Source organism: Melospiza georgiana, chromosome 8 (genome assembly GCF_028018845.1).
Source record: "Melospiza georgiana isolate bMelGeo1 chromosome 8, bMelGeo1.pri, whole genome shotgun sequence".
Taxonomy (NCBI): Eukaryota; Metazoa; Chordata; class Aves; order Passeriformes; family Passerellidae; genus Melospiza; species Melospiza georgiana.
This window is the reverse complement of record NC_080437.1, coordinates 9,050,463-9,074,598: the sequence shown is the minus strand read 5'-3', so window position 1 is coordinate 9,074,598 and position 24,136 is coordinate 9,050,463. Positions and strand designations below refer to the sequence as shown.

General features: G+C 40.3%; 1 protein-coding gene across 1 annotated transcript in view; it reads right to left on the bottom strand.

The window, feature by feature from the left end:
• Positions 1–24,136, bottom strand: part of FAM13C (family with sequence similarity 13 member C) — a 115,025-nt gene that overhangs the window by 4,936 nt on the left and 85,953 nt on the right. The window contains exons 11-18 of the mRNA XM_058029104.1: positions 22,873–22,936; positions 17,153–17,303; positions 16,709–16,774; positions 11,362–11,572; positions 10,263–10,401; positions 8,868–8,949; positions 6,845–7,056; positions 2,241–2,324 (exon numbers count right to left, since the gene is read on the bottom strand). Of these exons, the coding sequence (XP_057885087.1) occupies positions 2,241–2,324; positions 6,845–7,056; positions 8,868–8,949; positions 10,263–10,401; positions 11,362–11,572; positions 16,709–16,774; positions 17,153–17,303; positions 22,873–22,936 (1,009 nt within the window). The remainder of the gene's footprint in view (positions 1–2,240; positions 2,325–6,844; positions 7,057–8,867; positions 8,950–10,262; positions 10,402–11,361; positions 11,573–16,708; positions 16,775–17,152; positions 17,304–22,872; positions 22,937–24,136) is intronic.

The following is a 24,136-nucleotide window of genomic DNA, read 5'->3' as shown; positions in this document are numbered from 1 at the left end:
AAAATTTTAAAAAAAAGTACATTTAAAAGATTCTCATTTTCTCCTGTAAAGCTGAGAAAGGTATTAGAAGAGTATGACCAGATGTGTATTTTGCCTCAATAGATATTCCATAGGAACTGTAATTTAATCAGTGCAATTTCTGAAAAGGAAAATGACAATCTATTTTCTAACGGAGAATACCCAGTATGGTTTCTCACTTTTCTTGAGCCACACTGCCCAGACAGAGGAAAATTATTCTCTCTCTGAGGCTGCTGCTAGAGCAGGAGGAGTTCAGGTGTGCTGCTGCTGTGCCCTGCATTGCCAGCTCACCTCCTGAGCTGTGGTGACTGCAGCAGCAATGGCACAGCCTGCCTGGGACAAGGCTCTGCAGGCTGCACATGGAGCTGCCTCTGTGCAGGACTGCTGCCTGCATTCCCCACCTGAGCTGCCTTCCACAATGGGCATTCACCATCTGTTCTTTTACCTTGTTCTTGACCTTTCATGAGCACTTGCAGCATTGATTTAGAAGGGAATATGATTTTAAATCAGGTGCTAAGCACTTGATCCAGCCACAAATGTTCACAAATACAAAAATACACCTTAAGGAAACTAGCTGTGCACTTGATTGACTCACTGCATTAAGGGGAAAAGAAAAAGGAAAAATCTAATTCCACAAGGAAAAAAAACCACCCCAAAACCAAGACAAACCACCTCCCCCCCACCCCCCACCCCAGCCAACCAACCACACCATGCCATGACACCAGATCCCCAAAATAGCATTTTTCTCAGTGGTGAAATGTCCAAACAGAGTCATTTGCTCCCTAGTCCACCATCAGCCTCTGCCCATCAGCTCCCACACCTATGAGCACTCCCCAGGTGCAGTTTCACTGATTTTTGGCACTGCAGAGAGGCCCAGGTGCACCCACTCTGATGAGGGAACACATGGTGGATCTGAAGAGACACAGAGTGGCTGATGGCACAGACAATACTCCAGAGCTGCTCAGACAGACAAATGCCTGGTCAGCAGGAGCAAGGGGGACAGTAGACAATCTCAGGCTGGTGACTCTGCACACATCTGGCTGATGGAGTGCTTGGGGACCACTTCCAGAGCCACCCTTCACTGTGCAATGTCAGGGCTTGCCTATCCCACTTCTCTTCCCCAGGCATCATGTTCCATTTAACAACAACACATAAGAGCTCCAGGGAATGCCAAACAAGCCAGAAGAGGTAATTTGTTTTGCTTTAAACCTGCTCAGTGGTCTCTCTGTCAGACCTCGTCAGGTAATTGTGGATAAAGATGGTGCTGAGCCATACCAGACATCACAGGGCAAACGTCAGCCCCAGCACATTGCACTGTGTTTCAAGGCTGCTGTTACAGAGCTGCTCCAGCCCTCAGAACACCCTCTCTGAACTCTGTGCTGCAAAGGCACCCTGTTATTCTCTTTCCTATCTCTGAATCAAGTCTCTTTCACCTCTACGTGGCACTAATAATTTATTTTTTTGTTTTCCTTCTTAGGAAATATAATTTCTTCATACCCTTCTTGCATACTCACTCCATCCCTCAGCTCTCATTTCAAGCCCAAAGAAGATGAACAAAAAGGAGGTCAGAGTCAGATCACAATTTTAACAGCTGGCATTTTTTTAGACAAACAGTGTTGCAAGTTCCCTTTACCACAACAACTACTAGCCACAAACAGACATTCACAAGAATACAGACATTGATATCAAAAAAGAAATTCCTCAGCTGTGTAGACAAATTTTCAAATCATCACCTCACCAATTTTGGCATTTTTTTACTTGCACCTACATTCAGCAATGAAGTCCCCTGAAGACATTTTAAGAAATAGTTTAAGTCCTGCTGTGTAGTAAAGGCAAACATATACAACAGGTCATGTAATTTTGTAGTTCATATCTCAGCTGGTGCCCTATATAAAACCTTCCTCAGCTGAAAAACATTCTAATCATACATGATAGCAGAGTCAAATCTCCTGTGAATATATAATCTTCCAATTAAATCCTCAAACCTTGCATTTTCCAATCATGGAGAGATACAGAGCCACTTTTTATTTTACTTTAATTTCTAACATATAAACCAAATTCATCAGTATCAGAAAACAACATTTCTACCTGAAAATTAGTTTCAAATAACTAAAATTATGTTAATTGTGTAAAATTCATCTAAATATATTTAATATACCAAAGATATTGGTGAGAGAAGTTAGACAATTTTTAATTTACCTATCTTTCCATGGCATACTTACAGGTTGTCCATGAATACTCTCAAAATATAGTAGACATTTCTGAAGATTGATTTTTTCCAAAGCCATTTGCTTTTTTGTCATATCCTATTTAAAAAAGTTATTTATAAGATTGTGAGTCAGGATTTCATGACAAGGGTACAGGTACATATCTGTGTAATAATCTCTTCTTCCCAGATAAACATCAATTATGAATTCTATTTCTGTCTGCACTGAGGTCAATGGGGACTTGGCATTAACTTAGCAAGAACAGAGTCCAGAATTACATGACATATATATTAAGTATGTTTTGTTGTAAAAAATGAGAACAACCAACATTCCAGCAAAATACTCAGAAAGCTGAAAAAATTCATAGAGAGCATTCCTCAACTTTTTAATTATTCAAGAAAGAGAAATAGATTTGCCTTGGCTGGTCAGGATGTAGAACATGAAGATCTAGCAATGCAAACCCAACCTGCAAGGGCAAACAGTTTATTTCTGTTCAAAGATTGCAGTATGAATCACTGGTACCAAAAGAACGCTGATTTTTCAGTGTTGGTGAATACCAGTACTTGCCCAGGTGTGTGCTGTGGGGAGCACACAGTGTAACAGGTATTTGTCTCCTCCCTCTCCCCAGCCAGACCTGCTCCTGACAGTTGCTGATTTTCACCTGGGCCACAACACCAAGGCACACATGAAGTGAATGTCTCTGCCAGGTCACAACAGAGCCACCTGGGTTAGGGCCAGGTGCACTGAGGTGTGGGAGAGATGAAGTCTTGTGAAGATGCATGGACTTGGGGCACACACACACACAGGGGCCTTTCTGCAGAGAGCTGATGACAAGGGGGCTTGTAGTGACAACTTTTACTAATTAGACCCTATCTTTAAAAATAAATCAACCTCTTCTTATATCAGAGCACCTTGCTATTAACTTCAACAGGAGAAAAATCTTTTTTCTTTGATGCTCAAATGCAAAAACCTCACAGAGCCATTAATCAGAACTGCTAATCACATTTTCCTAAAAGGTCTGCATGAGTTAATCACTCTAAAATCATCTGTCATTCATGTTAAGAGATGAGCTGCTAACCAGAATGCAGGAATATTACAAATCAGCTAATTTGTTTATTTATAGCTAGTTCTGCAATTAATACAAGGTTAATTTTTTCAAAACCTATTAAGCCTGGAGCAGCTGAGTGGTTGGGAAGAAATGGGGTGATCATTAATATTGATTTTACACAAGAGAAACTATCTCAAGAGGGCTTAGCATTTGAGCCTATTTCATTAGCTCATTTTATTAGCAATCTCAAGACAGGTTGGTATTCAGCTAAGTTTGAAATAGCTGATAATTTCAAAATGAGAGAAGGCAGCTGGAGTCACAAACTACAGAATTGTCTGAGACATCTTAGGGCTGTAGGCTACATACAGCAGCAGGAGATTCAATGCTAATTAAATAGAAACACTGCTTCATAGCCAAGGAGAATATGAACTGAAGTGGGTCAATGATGAGAAGACAGATACATAAAGGGAGCCAGTCTGAGAAAAGCCTTGGGGGACAGGCTGCAAACATTCATACAGAAGGCAAAAGTTATTTGTGATCTATAAAGAAAGAAAAGGAGGACTTCACCTAAAGATAAGGTAGTAGTTTGGTTTTCATAACTTGGAACAGAGGCACACAAAATGTTGTGTACAGTCATCTCCTTACTAGTCTGCTCTGTTCCCTGCATGCTTATGCCTTAAAGCTTGCTGTTGTTTTTCCAGACAGAAAATACAAACTGGGGACAGAAGGACAGACAGTCCAGTGAGGGCTGGGCCTGCCCAGAGCCTGTCAAAGGCAGTGCTTTGTTTCCATGCAGGCACAGAGTCAGGTTCCCAGGGCCTTGGTCTGCCACTTGGGGATGTGTGGTGGCTCATTACAAAGCAGCATTTAACACAAACTTAGAAACAAAAAGTATAAAGAAAGGCAACGAGTGACATGACACCTCCATAGAGCAGTGCCAGCTCCCATCAGGGCAGCTCCAGCCCTCCCCCTCTGGGAACGGCTGTGAGCCAGAGCTGAGCAGCACAGAGCTGCTGCTCCCCCAGGGCACTGAGGCACAGTCACCCAACATTGGATGCCAAGCTGGGAGCTGGGTCTTGGATTTGTTTTTGGGGGGATTTGGTGCAGCTTTTTCAGTAGTATTATTAAAGTTGTGTTTATTTGCCTTTTATCTCTTGAACTCCTACATTTATACTCTTAACCTTATTTTTTTCCCCTAAAGCCTTGTAGCTAAACCCAAGATGAGCTATTACATAAATTACCATCTCCCAATAATATACTGGGAGGTGTAATTTATGTAATACAAACAATAAGAGGTGGCCACCCCTTTGTGGGGTACTGAGCCATGCACAGGCCAACCCCAATTTTCTCTTTGCTTTCTCATTCAATGACTTTACTCACAGGCTTTTTGCAGGAGGGGTGTTTGGTTCTGGAAACCATATTCTGTGTTTCCTATTCAGGTCTTGTGCTCTGTACTCTTTAGATATACTGGGATTTTACTCTGCACCTTTCTTAGGACACACATGCTCCCACATGTATTTCAGCTGGGTTTTAGAGGTTTTCCACAGGGAACTTCAGGGGAGAACCTGGCAGGCTTTTGTGGAAATCCTATCTTTGGCCAATATAACTAAATATCAAAAAAAAAAAATTTAGCTGCTGCCTAGTTTACTATTAATCTAGCTCAGATTCCAGTGCAGGATCTAAATGTTATATGGAAAACAAAATGTTGCACATAAAATATATCTACAGTAAAACCAAAGTTGTTTGTAGCTGAAATGAAGCCTTTGATCTTTGCTGTTACCACAGACATCCTTGATTCATTTCACATCATCGGTGCCACAAACCTCATTCTCCCCCAAAAGTCCAGGATGACTCATAATCAAAATCCAATCTTTTTTGATATTATGCTTAGGGAGCTACTAAAATATATCATTTTGGAATAGATCAATTTGATTTCATGCTATTCCTGCTCAAGTCTCTGTTCCCCAGCAGTTTTGATAAGTATTACCAAGAACCTTTGCTAACAGTTTTTAAAACACAAGTTCTCTCCACAGTAAAACAAAAAGAAAATTAATAGGATCTTTAAAAAAATTGAAAATATTGTCATGTGCAAACATTTAATTTACATTACTTCCTTGTTTGCGAAAATATTCCAAGCCTGCATTGCCATTTCTTAAATTTAGAAGGTTCTCTTGGAAAATTAGGGGGAGTTCAGAAAACTTGAAAAATGAGTGGGACAGATACCCACTTATTTTTATAAGAAAGATTTTTGAACTGGATTTCATCAGAGAGATTTGTTTTGGTGTCATCTGATCTCACCCCATTAATAAAAAAATTAATGACTGAAAATATTATCCTACAGTCTGCACTGTTAGGATGTTAGAGCTATACACAGAATAGCATGGTTTTGTTGCTTTTTTTTTGTTTTCTGGTTATGAAACACATTTTCCATTTCATTTCTCTTTCTAAAAAAGTAGCACAGAAAAAGAAACAATTAAAAAATCAGTCATGTATGCAGCACCCAAAATGTGAGAAGCGTGGCATTGTTATGCACAGTCCTGGTTTTTATATAGCAACTAGTTGTTTGAGAACCAAGAATAGAAACAAAACAAAAATTAAAAATTATCTCTGCTGGATACTCTCTGGTACTGACATCCACCCAGAATAATTTCTTAGTTCTCACATAGTTCAACATTTAGTTCTTCACCCTCTCACCCCTTCACCTTTCTAATTCACCAGCCAAAGTCTAAATGTTACTGTCAACACTTTGATTTTAGGTACCTTTGAGGGCAGAATTTATTGTTCTGCTTGGCTATAATAGCATCAGGACAGCATCCTCTGACAGCAAAAACAGCCCCCAGAAGAGTGGGGGTTTGGGTGGCACCTATTGTTTTAGAGAACCCCATATTGTGCCAGCAATGTGAAGGCATAGCAAAAATTTAAGGTATGTACTGGTTTTAAAACAAAAAAACTGATTTCTCAGCCAAGCAATCATGTTCCATGGAATATTGCTCCTACATTCAGAAGAGTAATTGAGAACATGGGGGAGCAGAGGCAGGATCAGCACAAATGTACAAGCTCAGGAGAGCAAAGCAGTCTGGATGGTTGTGCTGTCCCTGTCACCTCAGTGCATGCTACTGACTGCAGAGGCTTTCAGCATTTCTCAGCTGAGAGGGGATTTTTATCATCAAAATACCTTCAGGAATGTTTTTAGTCACACAGTTTCTGTGGACTCAAGGTGTTTGTGCTGCCACCACTTTCAGAACACCAGGTATGCAGTTCTGGGCACAGAGCCTCAAGTCAGCAGGTTCCAGCAGTGCCTGGCAAACAGTTTCACATGAGCAGAAACATGCTCAGTTTCTCTGAGCAGAAAATGCTTAGCACTGCTTGAAAAGCCTTCTGCACCTCAGCAATTCTTCTCAGAAGTGTCACTTCTGGGAACAGCACTAGAGCTCCCACCTCATTAGAGAGAAAATGCACTGCAATGCCAGCAGATAGAGGATGTGCACTCCCTGGCACACCCTGAGCCAGCCACACACCAGTATCTGCCTCAGGTGAGAGTTCTGGGGAAACAGCCATGCTTCTTAAATACCTTAATAGTCTCAGGGAGGTTGAAGTGTTGTCTTTTCTCCTTTAGTCGTCTCAACACACTGTCCATGGTTTCTTCCACTGAGGGAGCTGGTTCCATGCTGGTGGCCTCCTGTGTGCCAGCCTCTTTAGAGGTGCCACTGCCTTCACACTGCTCATTTCTTTGGGGCACTGTGGAGGTACAGTTTTGCTCTTCTGACATTCTGAGTTTAAGCTCTGAAAGGCAAAATGCATGGCAAATAAATAGATTAGAAGAATTTGCAAAGTAGTTTTCTGTGACACTACTAGGAAAAAAAACCTGAAACTTTCCTATTCCTTGCTAACAATTATTATCATACCACAGGCATGTAGGAAAGTAATTCTGCTTCACTTTAATGCGTAACATCTTTTGCTTCCTAGAGCAATTTAAACTGTCCCTCTCCCTTCCAGAGGTCACCCTGCCATGCTGCTCAAGTGGTCCTCACAAGGAGAAGCCACCCCTTTCTTAAATGACTACCCTTGGCAGAAGAGCACCTGAGCACCCCAGCAGAAGACAGAAGCTTCCCAGTCAGCAGCCTGCCTGGATGTGATAAAGCATGTGTGACTCTATTAACTTGACACCAAGCCAAAGCCCCTGGAGCTCCAGGGACCTGCACAGAGCAACAAGGAAATTGAATTAAAATCTGAATTAGCCCCCATAAAACCAGATTTTGTTCTGAGCACACGCCTGTCTGGTGAAGGACCTTGGGCAAGGCAGGAGATTGATGTCTCCAACTGTGCTAAATTTGTTGAAATCCATGCAGAAACAGTAACATAATTTTTTATTTGTGACAGTCTGAGGATATAGGCCAGCTTTGAGGGGAAAACCAGTAATTTTTAGTAAACCCATAAGAGCTAGAAAGGATAGACAAGCCTTGCAAATTTGAAGAAGGATCTACAAACATTTGAGTGTTTTCCATTTCAATTGTACTTGGCATGTGATCCTCACGAATCTGGCTTCATTTAAAAGCAGTGCCATTATCCAAGATAATAAAAATCAAGGGTTGTCACAGGATTGAGGCATTTGGGGTGTGAAGGTGAGGCTGATCTATGAAGCCTAGACCCTCTGGACAGGAGATTCAGTGGATGAATCAGAGATACAATCTTCAGAAAATAACCATGCAGATTGGCCATTTCTTTGCATTTGCCCTTCCTGTATTTGCAACAGAGTTCAAGGGGAAATAATAATAGTAATTAGCATCATCATCTCATAGACATATAGGATAGTACTCAAGGGAGAATTTCCAGAAGAAATTTACTGAAAGATAAGTTTCTACTTCTTTATTTACCACAATCACATCCTCTATATCTACATTATTAACTACATCCAGAACAGAGATGAAAGATAATACTACAATTTATTTAGTAGTGAGAATCCATTTATAACAGAGCAAAAAAAAAAAAAAAAAAGATTTAGTGAATTATAAATAGCCTTCAAAAAAAAAAAATCAATCAGTCTTGGCTACAGACTCCCCAAGGGAAAGCATCTGATACACCCACAGACGTAATGGAGTGGTATGCTGACGGTCAAGGGCAAAACCTGACCCTCAAGGCCAAATTTATTATCAAGTAAAAATATGTTTTTATGATCAAAATAAATTAAATCCTTAGAGATATGTATCCTCAGTCCTAAAGAAACAGTTACACCTACATTTGTGCTATTGCAAGGAAACTTTTAACTTCTGTGTTTTAGACCCTCATGAAAGTGCTCAGAACAGCACTGCCTTTTTCATGAATGTTTATAGTGATGAGGGAGAGATGATGGTGTTTCCCCCTTCCCCTTTCCAGCCTTGGTGTGGAGGCTGAACTGGCTCATTTTAATCCCTGCTTTCAGGAATCAAGGCAAGCCATATCACATAATATCTTTCTTGCCATTGGGAGACTTATTGCCACACACTGCGAAAAATAAGCAGAGCAGTGAGGTTAGAAAACTGACTTGAAAGGGTTCCAGGTACACTCCCACTTGCAAAAGGCTCAGCAGCAAAGGGACACAACACTCTATTATGTACCTTTGAGCTGCTTCCGACCTTTGGCCAGAGCATTCATCCACTTCAGAACCTCAGGATTGGAAGTCTTGTCACCATGAGAAGGCTGAATGCAAAGGAAAATGTGAAGAATGTAAAGAAAGAGAAGGAACTGACAGTTAAAGGATCAAACAGATAAAACCCTCCCCACCCCCAGCGTGCTACAAAATGTCCGTAGTTCTGACTGCACTCTGTCAGAGCCATGCAGAGCATCTGGCTTGAGCATGGCATTAATTTGCCATGGCTTATCTCTCCCCATTGTGACACAGTGCCACAAGGATCTGAGTGTTATGTCTCTGATCCCAAAAAGGACAGCAATGAACGTTTCAATCTCTGACTAATTGAATAAATAACTTCGGTGACTTCAAAAGGATTGATCAAATACCTAATTTTAGTCAAGTTCCTACGTGATTTCCAGGATGCTAACTGAAGCTCTCTGTCCTTTGCAGGAATAAGCTCTTACCATAAGACTGGGATTCTCTTGGGATACAGCATTTTCAGAATTTCAACTGATCTGCTTAATTAATCAAATGAAAAATACTGTGCAAGAGTGATTTCAAAAGAAATAAACAACAAAGGCTTTGTAGATCAGGGGTTATTTTGCATTTAGAAATTGTCTGCAAATTAAAGTGAATTTACACAAAACTCAGATATATAAAATTGCAAAATAATTTCGCAAAATCAAGCTTCTGAAATAATTTCTTTTCTGACCATATTGTGAGGGTTGTTTAGGTATGAAATTGTCCTCCTAGGAGCATATGATGCCCACAGTGCACAAGGTTTTGGCCATTAACAGGATTAAAAGGTAATATATCATTTGCTTAATTTTAATACAGTCAGAAAATGTCACAAACTTCCCTGATTTGTGTTGTGCACCTCCTTAGCATCAGGTATGTTTTAATATTCTTATACTGTACAATTCCCAGCACAGCACTCACCACTGACCTCAAACAACCCCCACAAGTTTTATTTCTCTGATTTTACCATCAGCTTGTACAGAGCCCCAGGCTTTGGATGTTCATAGGAGCCTGCCTGAATGAAGGGATCTGCACAGCAGAACAAGTTTCCAGGCAAATGACTCCTACAAAGCAAATAAGTGGCTTTTCACCTTTTGCACAATTTTGTTTCACAAGCCTGTCAGCCGTGTTTCACTGATTCACACTTCTCAAAGATGGAAATTTTGCAACAAAGGTAATTCAAAGAAAATTAAAAGTCTCAGAACTACTGCATGCACTGAAAGATGCTGAAAAGCTATTCATTGAAGTTTTTCCTATTTCATTTTACCAGAAATACCATATCTCACATTGTTTGAATAAGTTTAAATATACTGGGATTCTTGCCTCCCTCTTGGAGTATTTACCTTTTCAAATATTGTCTTACCAGGTATTTTTTTTCTTGCTCAAACTTTTCTTCATACTTCCTAATTTTTCTCTTGAGGCTCTGAAGATGCTTGGTAAGCTGTGTTACTGTCTGTGGTTCTTTGCAGTCTTCACAGCTACACCTGGCAGAACTTCTTGGCCTGCAAAAGCCAAAAGCAGAGTTATGGGATCTAAGAGCTATAACAGACCCTGCCTTGTTTTCAGGCACACTTCACACTTAGCATTTCAGAATTCATGGCTATTCTACTCTTTCACTGAACAGAGACAACTTAGTTTTATAAAGTAAGCATAAAATAATTGCTTTTGCTTGAAGGTACCCCTAGAGTATTCTAATGGGTTCACCATCTGTCTTTCATTCTCTCTTTTTTTTAATTAATCATGGGATTTCTGAATATATTTCAAAAAAATAATCTACTAGGCAAAAGCCTGATCCAGTATTTACATTTAACACCCACACCTTTATTCACAAATCTTTCAAGTATAACAGGAGACTGTAGTGACATGATTTATAAAAGTAAACTCAGGGAGTTCTTCATTACTGGAAATGAACATTATCATTTGGAAGACAGTTTAGTTTCTGATTATTTACAGTTACAAGTCAATAGAGTTGATTATTATCCATATGCAGCTGAAGCTAAAGCTCTGTATATCAGCTTTTAAGAAAGTTTGATTTCTCTCTGAGACTCACAGTTTGATTTCTGGAAATCACATACCTGGATTGTTCATATGCTTTATGTCACTGTCACCCCTCATCAGTGACTCGAGCTGCAGCTCAATTACAGCTGAATTTTTTAGTATTATACCTAGAGAGCCCTCTCTATCTTGTGCTCACTCATCATTCTAATTACTAACATTTAAAACTGTCCTTGCTAACTGTAATTAACAAAGACTTCAAAAAAAATATTGTACAGTGTTATGACTGAGGAAACACTAGTTCCTATTTCTGGTGTTGCAAATCATCCACTTCAAAATATACCACAATAAAAACATTTGCTTTTTATTACATAGCAACAACCGAAAAAAACCCCATGAAGAGTCAAAGGTTGCGAATTGCAGAAAAAGTCTTAAAAATGCATAAGAATTAAAACAGATTTTCTTACATCATGAAAGGTTGAGCACTTGGTGGAGAAGGGGCAGACTCTGTGTCTAGGTTAAATCTCTGGCTTTGGCTAAAGATAGAGCAGCGTGGTGACAGGAGAGGATTGTCTCCATCTGTGATGTGATACAGCAGTCGGCTGGTCCCTAGCGAGTGGTGCTCCTGTGGGCTGCTCTCCATGTCATTCTGCCACTCCCTGTGCGCCGGCACGGGCTCTAGAAAGAAAGCAGAAATCACTGAGGACTGAGGGGCACTCACATGGGGTACAGCTACCTAGGTCAGTAAAAACTTGTCTTTACAGAAGTATACCAAGCATGAGTATTCAAAGTGAGCAGCAAACAGATCAGCAAAGTGTTGCATGCAGGGTGGACACAGCACTGAGGATGAGAAAATAGAAGTACTGCCACTGGCTTCACAAAAATCCTTTCTGAGTTCCACAGGAGGAGGTGGATGGGTGTATTTATAAACTATGAAGTAAAGATGGAGAGTTTCCCAGAATAGAAGCATTACTTATATTTTCATAGATCTGTTTGCTTTTGAAAACCACTTTCCTGAAGAAGATGATGACTGCCCACAACAAGTTTAATTTTTTGATTTTTCATTTAGTCCCTTGGTGAAGAGAAAAGAAGATAAAAATATAATATGTCCTGGTGGTAAGAACCTCCAGGGCTGTTTGCACATCCTGCAGAATTTTGTTGGGCAAGAGTAACATAGCCTTGGCTCAAAGAACACAAGATAAGAAAATAACAACCACCACCAAGAACATTCAGTTTATTTACTCAAGGTCATGGACAGTGGCTGCTCCATGGAGGAGTCATGCTTGTGGTACTAACAATGCTTGTGGTGTTAGCAATCTCTTGGACTGTAAATGCAAACCTCACCACAGATGCTTAAAAGGTAAAATTTGTTTTATAATGATGGTCAAGCTAGAAAAAGTAGGATGTGATGAAACTCCTCACACTGGTTCTGTTTATAGGTAACATGAAAAATAATGGCACATTACAGGGCCTACCTAGGGAACATCAGGGGTTCATCTTCCTGTACTCTACCTGAGTCCATTGAAGGGAATATTCAATATTGAATCTTCTTCCTCACCCTCAGTAGGTGAAATGCATGATGATGATCAAACCTAATCAATATTTTTGCTATCAGATGATTGAGATTTAATGCAGATTATACTTTCTAGGGAGAAACTCCATAATCTCATAAAAGTTCTTGCCTAAAATTTTTTCTCCTTTGCTTTGCTAAAGCAAAGTTTGTACCCTGACTCAGATTCTCCTACAGCAGTTTCCATAGTACATTATATTTTGCACCATCTGCATTATTTTCTTTTTTTTTCTAAGCCCATTCATATATACAGCTTTTTAATTAATATCTATTATTTTGCATTTCCAGGCAGCATGTGTGTCATTCTAACCAGTATTATATTTGCCATATATCATGCATTCTAATACATTTCACAGAATCTTTTTATTCAATGGAAGTCTAAAATTGCCCTGAAAAACAACTGTGCATGAGTTTACTCACAGAAGAACTGGCAGGTTTAGGTAAATTCTTTTATCTTCACTTTCGATTTTCTGCTTTGCACATGGGACATCACATTCCCATGCTGAGTGAGTATTTTTTCCAGGATTTGAATAGAACCTTTGTAGTACATTTTTTTGCCCTCTTCCCAAAACTAATACCAAAACTGCAAATCCCTATTGCTACACTGTGGCAGTGGTGAAAACCAGGTCTGAATGGAACCCTTCAAAAAAACCCCAATCCTATATTTCTCTAAAAAAATAGAAATTACAATGGCTTAAATATAATTTTATTGGACACTATCCAACTGCTTTTGCTTTACAAACAACAACAAAAATCCTATTTTATATTGTATAATCACAGTTTAGTCTGCCAAGCAAAAGTTACACAACTCTTGTACTTACAAGCTCATCTACTTTTACCAGCATCATCAATTAAAATTATGTTAAGCATTTTCACAATGAGACAATGTAGTTGATTAATTCTAACCTTGCATCCTTCCTCTAAGTACTTGATCCTCTGTAGGTCAGATTCAGCTCGCCAAGATACCAGAGCAACACCCAAATCTCCTAAACCTTGTATGAGATTCAAATCCTCCCACAAAGAGACCCCAGGAAGGCACCTGGGAAAGGCAGGGGTGGAGCACTGAGCAGTCCTGGGCAATCATGGACACTGACAACAGGCAGTGACAATGGCTGGAATAATTGGTGTTCTGCAACAAAAGTGTTCCCTCTTTCCTTACCCTGTAAAATTTTTTAAAATTAATACTTTCGTTTGGGTTTTGATCTGTTGTTGTTGCTGGGTTGTTTTTTTCTGAACAACAGTATTGTCAGTGAGAAGAACCTGGCTTCCCTTGCTTTAATTTCACCATCTTTGAACTTCAAGAAACACATAATCACTGGGAAATAGGTCGACTAAGAACAATTGCACAGTTTTTCATGTTGTGTTATTACAAGGAATAAGTATTAAGTAGCAGTGCCCTGACTGTGAAAGGAAAATGATGTTATAAAAAGATCAGCTAGTCTGTGTTTGATAAGTGAAGGAAATAACTTTCCAACATTTGAACTCTGACTTCCTGTGGACCTAAAAATGTCCTTCATGCAGGAGACAGCCTGTACCACTGCTAAACCATATGGTGACAGACATTTGCTGCTCCTCACATCTACAGCCAGACAATTTCATAGGCACAGCCCAGGCTCAGAAATGGAAGAAATGCACAGGTTCGAGACTAAGCACTCCTGGAAAATAAATACACAGGAAAAGTAGTGGCTGGTGCAGCTCCAGTGTAAAACCAAGCACACAAAGTTCAAGGAGGTTCTTTTATTCTGCTAGCAAACAAAAGGGAGACAACCTGCATGTTTATAATTTGGGAATATTTCCCAAAGGCCAGGGCACTTTCATTTCCTTGGCCTTCTGACAGCAAGGCTTGAATACTCGTGCAACTTTGCTATGGCCCAAGAAAGAGTTTAGTTCCAACTCTACTAGAAGTGCATTAAATTACTACCAAATAGTCAGAAGTGGTCAGCAAATAATTCAGACTGATTCATTTCAGTGGCACAACTACTGAAATAGTAGGACATCTCAGGGTGATGACAAGTTCTAATCAATTCAATTTTTAATTAACTTAAGGCCATCATCCTGATTCCAGTTCTGTGTAGATCCTAAACAAGACACTAAATATTATCCTAAGAGTAGCCCATGAACTGACCAAAATTCTACCTGTCTTCATGTATCTTGTCTAATTTTAGCCTCTATTTTTGCCAAAACTGGGAATTAAAGCCACCTCTACCCAAGCAAGTAACTTGCCCCTTTCAGCATCTATTCCATCCTATCTACTCCATGCAGCTTAGCACTGACAGGAGAACACCACAGGAATTAAAGCCAAATTCTAGTGTCTGATAATCTGCAGCATGGTTCAACAGGTGGACTTCATGTGACAAGTCCTATGGTACAATCCTGCATTTATACCTGTGATATGCTTCAAGTGAAACAATAATACACAGAAATCTCTTGTATAGAAAAAATAATATTCAGATGTAGTGTGATCAGTCCTAAACACATTACATCTGTGAATGCCTCTATCAGAATTTTTAATTTGAAAGTCATTTAGAAGTCATTTCCTGTAGTTAGGTTCAGCTGCTCATTGCTGCAGGCACTTCTGTGGTGTAATCTCATATCCAAAAGTTACAGATATTGCACCCTACTTTTCTATAATTACCCCTTTAAAAAACTAACTTTGGTACCCATCACAACTCTTTACAGACTCACTTTGGCAACTCTAATTCAGCTCTCACATATTCAAAAGTAAACTGGAAATTGCTGACTTTTCTCAGAGATAAGTTACTGCTCATCCTCTTAAAACTGAGGCACCCTGTCATCTTACTATACTGTTGTATCTTCAATCTCCATCCATATGATGTACACTTTCTAAAATTTGTTGATTGAAAGGATTGTGTTAATTTTCCCATATCCACTGAGGAAAGGCTGATAACTAAAGATGTAACATGCATGGCACATCCTCTAGAAACTCTTCCCAGCCTGGTACAAATCCCTGGACTTCCAGCTAAGGTGGAGCTCAAATAGCCAACAGTGCCATGTGACAGCTCAATGCATCAGAAGATTTCAGCAGCAATTTAAGAGACAGAATTAGGACCAGCTCTGTCTGTGCAAAATGGCAAGTTACTAAAAATGCCACAAACCACAAAGCAGATGTTAAGAGGAATGAGGGCACAATAAAACCCATTAAATAGATAAGCTTTAACTAAAGCATGAGTTTGAACTGCTGGAGTGGCAGAGCATGCTCTGAAACTGTGCAAGAGAAATGCTACATCATGCAACATTTCCCCATGTGGCTGCAGAGGGGAAATGGGAGTAGAGAGAGGATTGGAAGCAGCAGTCACCACCAGCATAAATAAAAAGAAAATCTAATCAAAACAGCAAAAAATAATTAAGGGGAAACAATTAAGAACCATCCTAACAATGAACTATGAAACCACCAGAGCAAAATAATGCAGCAAACTACTGGGAAAGGAGTCCTTTCCACCCTGACACAAAGGAAAGGAGTCAGTGCAGGTTTTGGGTGAGCTGCAGAATGTCTTTTCCTGTGCAGCACACAAATGAGACCTGTTTCTGCTTCAGATACCCATCAAGGTTAGTCCCAGTCCAGGCTCCATAGCCGTGTTCAAGAGCTATTAAAGTATTTGCCTGGCTGGACTAACACACCCTCTTTTTAAAAAGAAAACAAAACCAGGACATTTAGCATTTTTAGATTCCTTCATCTTCATAATAATTTGATTTTTACATGCATCGTTCCTTGATTTTTCCAGTGCCAACCTCAAACTTTGAAATTTTTTAAGTAAAACACTATAATTTGTGTAATACTATAAATTTTTTTTTGTAAATAACCTAATGTTATTTCTTGCTGAAAATGCTGAGCAAGCAGCTCCTAAAATAAGTTCTTCTTAACCCAGATTTTTTTTCTGATATGAAACAACAATTGCAAAGGGATTACTGACCTACCTGCCTTAATTTGAACCATACATGGTGCACGACTTAGGTATTTGTGTATTCATGTCACTTGTCTGTGAGATGTCTTAGTCACACTGCCTTTGACCTATTTTTCACGAGCAGTGACTCCTCTTCTATTGAGCATCACGACTCTGCCAGCCCTGTGACTACAAGCCATGAATTGACAAAAACAGTGCTGAACCTTAGGGCTATTTATTTCTCTATTGAGGGAAGAGGGAGAGATAACACACCACAGTTTGCCCAGCTGGGTAATAATACAGGATCATGAATGATTAAAATCCACATGCTGTAAAACTCACCTTCGCTATCTCTCTGCTGATGCATTAAATTAAAATCAATAATAGGAGAAATGAAGTGATATTGCTCTGACAAAAAGAATGACAAAAATAGAATTACATGATATGGCAGGTGATCTCACACAATACAGACATAGGAAGTAAAGAGAGTAAATTTACTTGGGGAAAAATAACAGATTAAAACTAAAAAATAAAATAATTTGGATTCTTAAAACCTCTCTGAAAAGGAAAATTCCCTCTCAGAAAACAGGACAGTTACAGCGGTTAATTTCCATTCTTTTAACAGGTATCACCCCTTTTTACGTTACACAGCGTTTGCAGGAGGAAATGGTGCTTTGCATTAGCTCTGCACTGTTTCCCAGAGGGCTGCAAGCCTGATTTTAAAGTGCAAGTCACAAGGCTTTTTTATAATTGCAAATGAGAGCACATCATGGCACGCTGGCTTACCTCCACAACTGGCCCCATCAGCTTGCACGCTGCTGTGGGCTGGAGAAGGGGCTGTGTCCTTGGGTGCCGGCAGCTGGGGAGTTTCCTCCTGGGCTGGCAGAAACGCAGAGCACAGATCAGTTTCCAGGGCTTGCAGCTTCAACAAAGAATTCTGCAGACAAAAGCAGAACATTGGGCTGGGTAGAGAACAACGGGGATCAGCAATTGCTCTTCAACTCCCGGAGCCCATCGGCAGCGCCTGCAAAGGGGTGTTCCACTGCCAGCTCCGGGAGGACGTGGGGGAGCAAACGTGCACTATTCCATGAGTTTCTTGACTCCTGGTTATTTAAGTCCCAATTTACATGGATTATTCATGGCACGTGGGAAAGATGACTTTGTCAGCAAGAGGCGATTTATTCCAGGCAGCCAAGCTGAGATGGTGTCCCTCCTCCTGGGCTCGAAGCAATACATTAAGGAAGTATTTCATTCATTGGGCTGACATCACGATCTGATGACATTATGTCCCTCCCCATTTACCATTCATAAAAAATCAAATCTCCCTCTCCAGCCTGTGAGTGCAGTGCACAGCAGTGAACAAAGAGTTACTGACAACACGATCACTCAAGGGATTCTTGGGAGAGAGATTTTTTTTAATTGGCTGTTTTAGAGATACTTCATTATGTAGATAGGGCTTTTATGAGGGCTGCTGCCAGTTCTACAGGGCAGCAGATCATTTGTGATCCTCTGCAAAGGTAAAATCAACACATCGTTGTCACTGGCTGCAGGCAAATCAATGGCAGGGACAGTTATGTGCCACCTCACTTCCAGCCTCTGTGCCATGCGTGGTCCAGCTCTGATCTGAATTTTTAATGCTGCATGCAGCACTGAGCTGCACGATCTGACACAAGCATCTCGCTGTGATGGAAATGCTGTGAAAGCCCTAATCACCATCTGACTGGGCAAAATGAGTCACTCCCCACACCCCACGCATCCAGCTCCCCCATCTCAAGGGAAATACAGCTCAAAACATAAAACAAAACCACACAAGGCTGTCCTAATAACCACACAGCTGGCGCACACAGAATGTACATATTACATTAAGTCACTCAAGTGATACATATTTATGAAGGACATTTTCTGAAGAAAATAATCTGAGATGCAAAAAATAAAAAATTCCTCAAATTTATACCCTGAAAAGCCTTTCCCTCATTCTGTCAAACACCTGAAACCAATTTATTGATTCATTTAATGAAAAATGAATTTATTTATTGGCCTGATTTCCTTTGTGTGACAATACATCACCTACATGACGAGTAGTTTAATACATCTTTGCATAATTTTTGTTGTAAGGCACTCATTTTGTAAAACTGAAGATAACTTTTGGTCAAAAAAAAAAAAAAACAGCTTGGTTGTCTGAGAAGATCAGGGATGACTTTCTGCCTTTATCCTTTCATTCCTTTTATAAAATTCAGGAAAACCATAGAAACCTTCTTGCCCCTAAAAGCTTTCAGGGGGCAGTGCATTTCCTTGTCAAGGAAAGGATGCTGACTTGTATCATACCTATGGCACTGCTTTGGGAAGTCCTCATTTCCCACTGTCTGTCATCCCAACTAAACCCAAACAAAGTGGCTGTGAAATTATCACAGACAGGCAGAATTTTACAGTCATTAATGTCATCTAGCAAAAGATGACAGTTTGTACCAGTTACAAACCAGTGAGGACTCTGATGACAGCATGGACCTTACCAGGAGAACAGCTGAGGAAAATTAGGGAGAACACAGATGACAACCCAGAGGATGTGCCAATAAGGAAAATGTAAGTGAATGTCTGATAAAAGGACTTAACCTTCATGGACTATTACTTTAAGCATTTGACAAGAAAAATCCCATTTCAAGAAAACACATTCACTTTGCATCAATATTCCTTATGACACATTGATATTTATGGGAAGTTCAGTGTAAAAGCATTCTCACAGACTGCATTGTTAAACACTGCATTTCAGCAATGCTTATGCTGTTATTCACCAGCTGGTTTATATTCAGTTGCTCTAAATGATATTTTTCACCCAGCTGGGGAAGGTGGGCGGATGGCAAATTTCCAGCCACTGCCATAACACTAAAAGAAAATCATATAATAATGATAATAGAAATACCTTATCTATTTTCATGAGTGTGCCCTTGACAGGGATTTGAGAAAACACTAAATAGTTTTGATTGTCTTGATGTTACCAGGGAGATGATGAATCTGGAGTGTACCACCAACCCCATCTTATCCTCACCCACAGCAGAGTGCTACAGCACTGCCACACTGCACTGTCCAGGAAAAAGTCACCACAAATTAACAGGAAATGTGGCAGGGTACACAGCTGAGAGCAAAGGCCAGCACATCTGCTCTGGAGGAGAAGCAGCCTGTGCACATGCTGCTCACAGCTCTGCCATGGCCAGACCTGTCCCCAGGGCCTGCCTGGGCCACCTCTGCTCATGGCTGGTCAAAGGAAGCAGCTAAACACGTTAGAAGCCAGTGCAAACAGCTGAAACACACAGAGGGAAAAGTCAGGCCATGGTGGGCATCACCATCAATTTGAGAATGCCCCTACATGGAAATCCAGTATGACAGAAGTAATTTAAGCTGTGGTGTCCTATATCAGCTAAGATCTCAGTTCAAATACTTCAGATATGGTGTTCATTCCAGGTTCATTATGGTGCCTAACATGAGGTTTCCTGATGCAGTAATTACTATCTCAAATGGATCCATAAATTGCCTTGGAAAAATAACCATATTGTTTTCTCTTAAGAAGAGTATTCCAAAAATTTGAAAAAGAAGCAATTATAATTGTCTTGGATGAAGGTTTCTTATCTCTTCTTATGTCCTCTTTAAGCAACTGACAATTCAAAGATCCTAAGCTAAGCCAATTCCCCTAGTGAAGAAGCATTGTACATTATTATAAATAATGGTAAAATGGGGAAATTTATAGGAAGTCAGAGAAAGACAGGAAGAGAAACAGTGTAGTCCTTCTCAGCCATTTGCTATTTTTGATAATACTTTAAGAAAACAGAGTCACTGACGTGCGATAGCCTTTGCTGGAGAAAGCACAGTACAAAAGGATGCCACTCCCAGAGGAAGCTCAGCCTGTAGGAGAGACACCTTCTCTACAAACTGAGCCAGGACCCACTGATCATCACTCCTTCCAACCAGTGATTGTTGAAAAGGAAGAGGGGAGGCCTTAGGGTAAGGAATTACTGAGATAACAGATAGTCTCTCACATCTAGATGAATGCCACGCACTGTCATATCCCTCTGGAGAGTGGGATACTGAAAGAGCAAATTCTCCCAGTTCATCACCAAAATGCTGTGGCACTGAGAGGCAGTACCCTGGCATGGCACAGGGCCATGCCCAGCAGGATCAGCACTGAGGGATGTGTTGGTCAGCATGTCCAGGAGGCCATAGCCTGACAGGAGACAATGTGACAAATGAGAAAGAATTTGCCTTTAGGAAGAATTTATTTCCCAGATAAAGGATTACTATTATCAGCACTCTTTGTCTCATTCTTGTGGACACCAAAGGTTCAATAAATTTAAGAACCGAGGGAAAAGGAAAGGACCCAGGTGTGCCCCAGCCATGAGCTCTGCTCAGACTCACACAGGAGGGTGAGGAGCAAAGCCAGGCTTGGAGCTTCCTGCATAAACTGTTACCACCCTGACCCTCACACAGTGCTCCTGAATGAAAGGATGCCTGCAGCCTGCCCCTGGGCCTGCCCCTGTGCCTCCCAGACAGGAAGGCAGCTATTCTATTATACCCAGTTTATTGATGGATTTACTGGATTTATGAAACCGGCTGGGGCAGAGAAGGAGAGTAATCCAAGCTTTCAGCATTTAATAGCCTTTGAAGTGATTCATATTGGAAAAAAAACTGAGCAAATTTCAACCTGTTCCATTTTTTCACTCTAAGGAAATTAATGCTTTTATATGTCACACTGGAACAGCTTTTTAATCTGAGAATTCAGGTTAAAATAAGATAGGCACATTTTATGGGAATATAAATAAATCTCTGCAGTATCCGTTAAGGCAATATTTGTGCCTTGAGGCATATGACATTTTCAATTCAGAACTTCCTTTATGGGGAACAAACAAGCAACAATAAGATAGAACAAGATATGCCCTGGGTCTGCATAATGCCACGGGTGAGCAGTGAAGAGAGACACCATTTTCTCTATTCCAGAAAGAGAATTTTTCTTATGGCACAGATTTGCAATGGACCTGAGGCACAAAAGAATCTAAGATTTTACAAAAGAAAGCACCAGGTTGTAACCCTTACTCATTCCTCATTGGTTATTAACAATTTATTTACATTTCTAAGCTAATAATTGGTTTTATTATTTTACACTGATTTATTACAATATCTTTATTTTAGCCTTTAAGGAATCCTTTGCAAGGATTTTAAATGGAAGCTTCCAAGCGGAAGCTTCAGTGAATATTTGCATTGGGGCTTCTCAAAAGAAACAATGACTTAATGATTTCTCCCAGGGCCTGAGGTGGCTCTAGAGAGGCTGAGTGTACTCTCTTGTATTGTCACTGAATGTGCCCTGCCTGTCAGCATTGAGATTTTCTACAGTGAGCTGCACAACAGTGACACAAAATGCAGAGGAAACAATTCACTGCAAGGAGAAGATTAGGTCTGAATTCCTTTAAAAGGACACATTGTGGTCTTCCCCTAATGAAAGTCAGGCATCTATTAATAGACATAGATGCTCTCTGGCTCATCATGGAAACAAAGCCCTCTTTCCCAGAGTTTTTCAGGAATGGGCTTCTCTTCACCCAGCTCTTTTCTCCCACTGGTTTTGTTGTGTTGTCTTGGCCTGCACTAAAAGCCCAACTGCTCCCTGTGTAAGTCCCGTGTCCCCACTGTCCTTGCAAGGTGAGTGGGCTCTGTGCTGGGGTGCAGGGTCCCCAGGTGTGGGGAGATGCTTTACAGGGTTTCCCACTTGGCATAACTGCAGAGCTTGGCTCTACCCCCTGCCCCTCCCAGGGTATTGCTGACTGTGAGGACCTCACCCAGGCTCATCCATGGTTCGATGTCATCACACCAACAGCTTTTATGCTTCACCCACACTGTGCTCCTGACACAATCCCTGTGAAAGCAGCTTGTTCCAAGTCTCTCTGGTGTTATTTGGCTTTCCTTGATTCCCCTCTTCAGCTCTCCCCTCCTTCCATCTTACAACCAGAGCACCTTTTAGACTCCATTGCACTGCTCCTAGCTTACTGCAGGATGTAGCAACTTTGAGAACTCCTTATTTTTAAACAAAACATATTTATGGTCCATATTTATATGACATATAACATATAAATATATTCTATAAACATCTACTATAAACATATGATAAATAACGGTTCACATTTAACAGATGAACTGTTTTGAGCTGTAATAAGAGGGAAAAAAAATCAAATGTTCTTGAAAGATGTCCCTTCACTCAGTCAGTATTAAGTGTTTGCTTCTTTTCTGAGCATAAACAAAAAGTGATCTAAAGTTGGCTTAAATCTCTTGCTTCTAGCTTTTAAACTATTTTAGCAGTCTCATATCACATTTTTAAGCTTTTCTTCAAAAACATGACTACAATCTTTCATTAAAAAGCAAATCTAAGATTATTAAGAAATTACATTATTTCAAGACCTTGAAATTAAGAAAAAACCAAAACATATATTCAAAATTTATAACATCTTATTTCAACTTTTGGTTTCACTTACCTCATTTAAGCTGTTAAATTGATCAGTTGCTTCTTTTGGTGAAATGCTTGTGCTCTGATCTATTCTACAAAATAAAATTTAAAAACTCATTCAATAGATTGCCTATCTGTGCTGCAAATACCTCAAGCTTTTCATCATGTATGTATGTAATTTATAAATTACAGAATTAATCTGTTTAAGAAACAGCATTTCTATGAAAGTAACATCTCTATTTTTTAACCCATTCAAAACGACAGTGATTTTATTGGAATCCTAAATAATACATTTAAACTTGTAATGCAGTCCTGGAAACTATGACATGAATATCTGGGCTCACTCTGTCGTGTCAAAAACTTCTACAGATGAATGATCTGTGACTTGGTGAGCTAACAGGGTTAATGCCAAGAAAAAGCTCAAACACATGCTTAAATCTAAGCACAATTTGTCCCACATGCTTTAAATCAGGAACAAGAGTTTTCCCATATCACAGCCATAAAGAATAAAGCTTTCCATATTTAAATTTGCTGGCATTTCAGGCTCCCAATCTTCTGCTTTTGGAAATTTCAGAAAGGCCCCAGATGCCTGGAAATCCTGTAAGAGAGATGTCCTCGTTTTCTAGTGAGTGTCACTTGGCTGCCATCAGAGATGCCCACACCTTGGGTTTTCTCTCAGTGTGTAGCTGTTTCTCCACACGAGAAGAGGAAAGGAAGGCCCTGGGCTAGTGAGGGGCAGATCTCTTCCCCCTGGCTGTGGCCACTGAGGAGCTGTGCCCCACCCATGGCCCACCCAGCTCCCAGCCTCAGGGTTAGCCACTAATTCAGTACGCCAAGGAATGAAACTGAAGTCTGGAAACAGCTTCCCACAGACTGAGTGACCCCAGCAGCCTCCCACCAGCACTCTGTCCATCCCCAGAATGAGCTGAGGCTCCCCACACCTGATCTCAGAGCCTGACATGGGGGTACAACAAGCTGACTCTTGACTCAGGGGAAGCAAGAAAACTGCAGCTGTCTCAGAGAATGAGATTTGTCAGTGCAGAAAAGGTGCTGATGTCTGCTGGACCCTGGAGACTCACTCAGAGATGTGATCAAACCCAACACAAAACCCAGATTTCTTTGCACAAGATAACTCATATTTTTCTGGGCATAGCATCATCCCAGCAAAAAGAAATAGCTGTAAAATCCTCTAGAGACCTCAAAATCAGAACAAAGAGATGCAGAGGTGTTTGTTGTAGTTCTTCCTGGATTTGTGAGGCATTTAATGACTGAAATGATGGCTGTGCCACTTC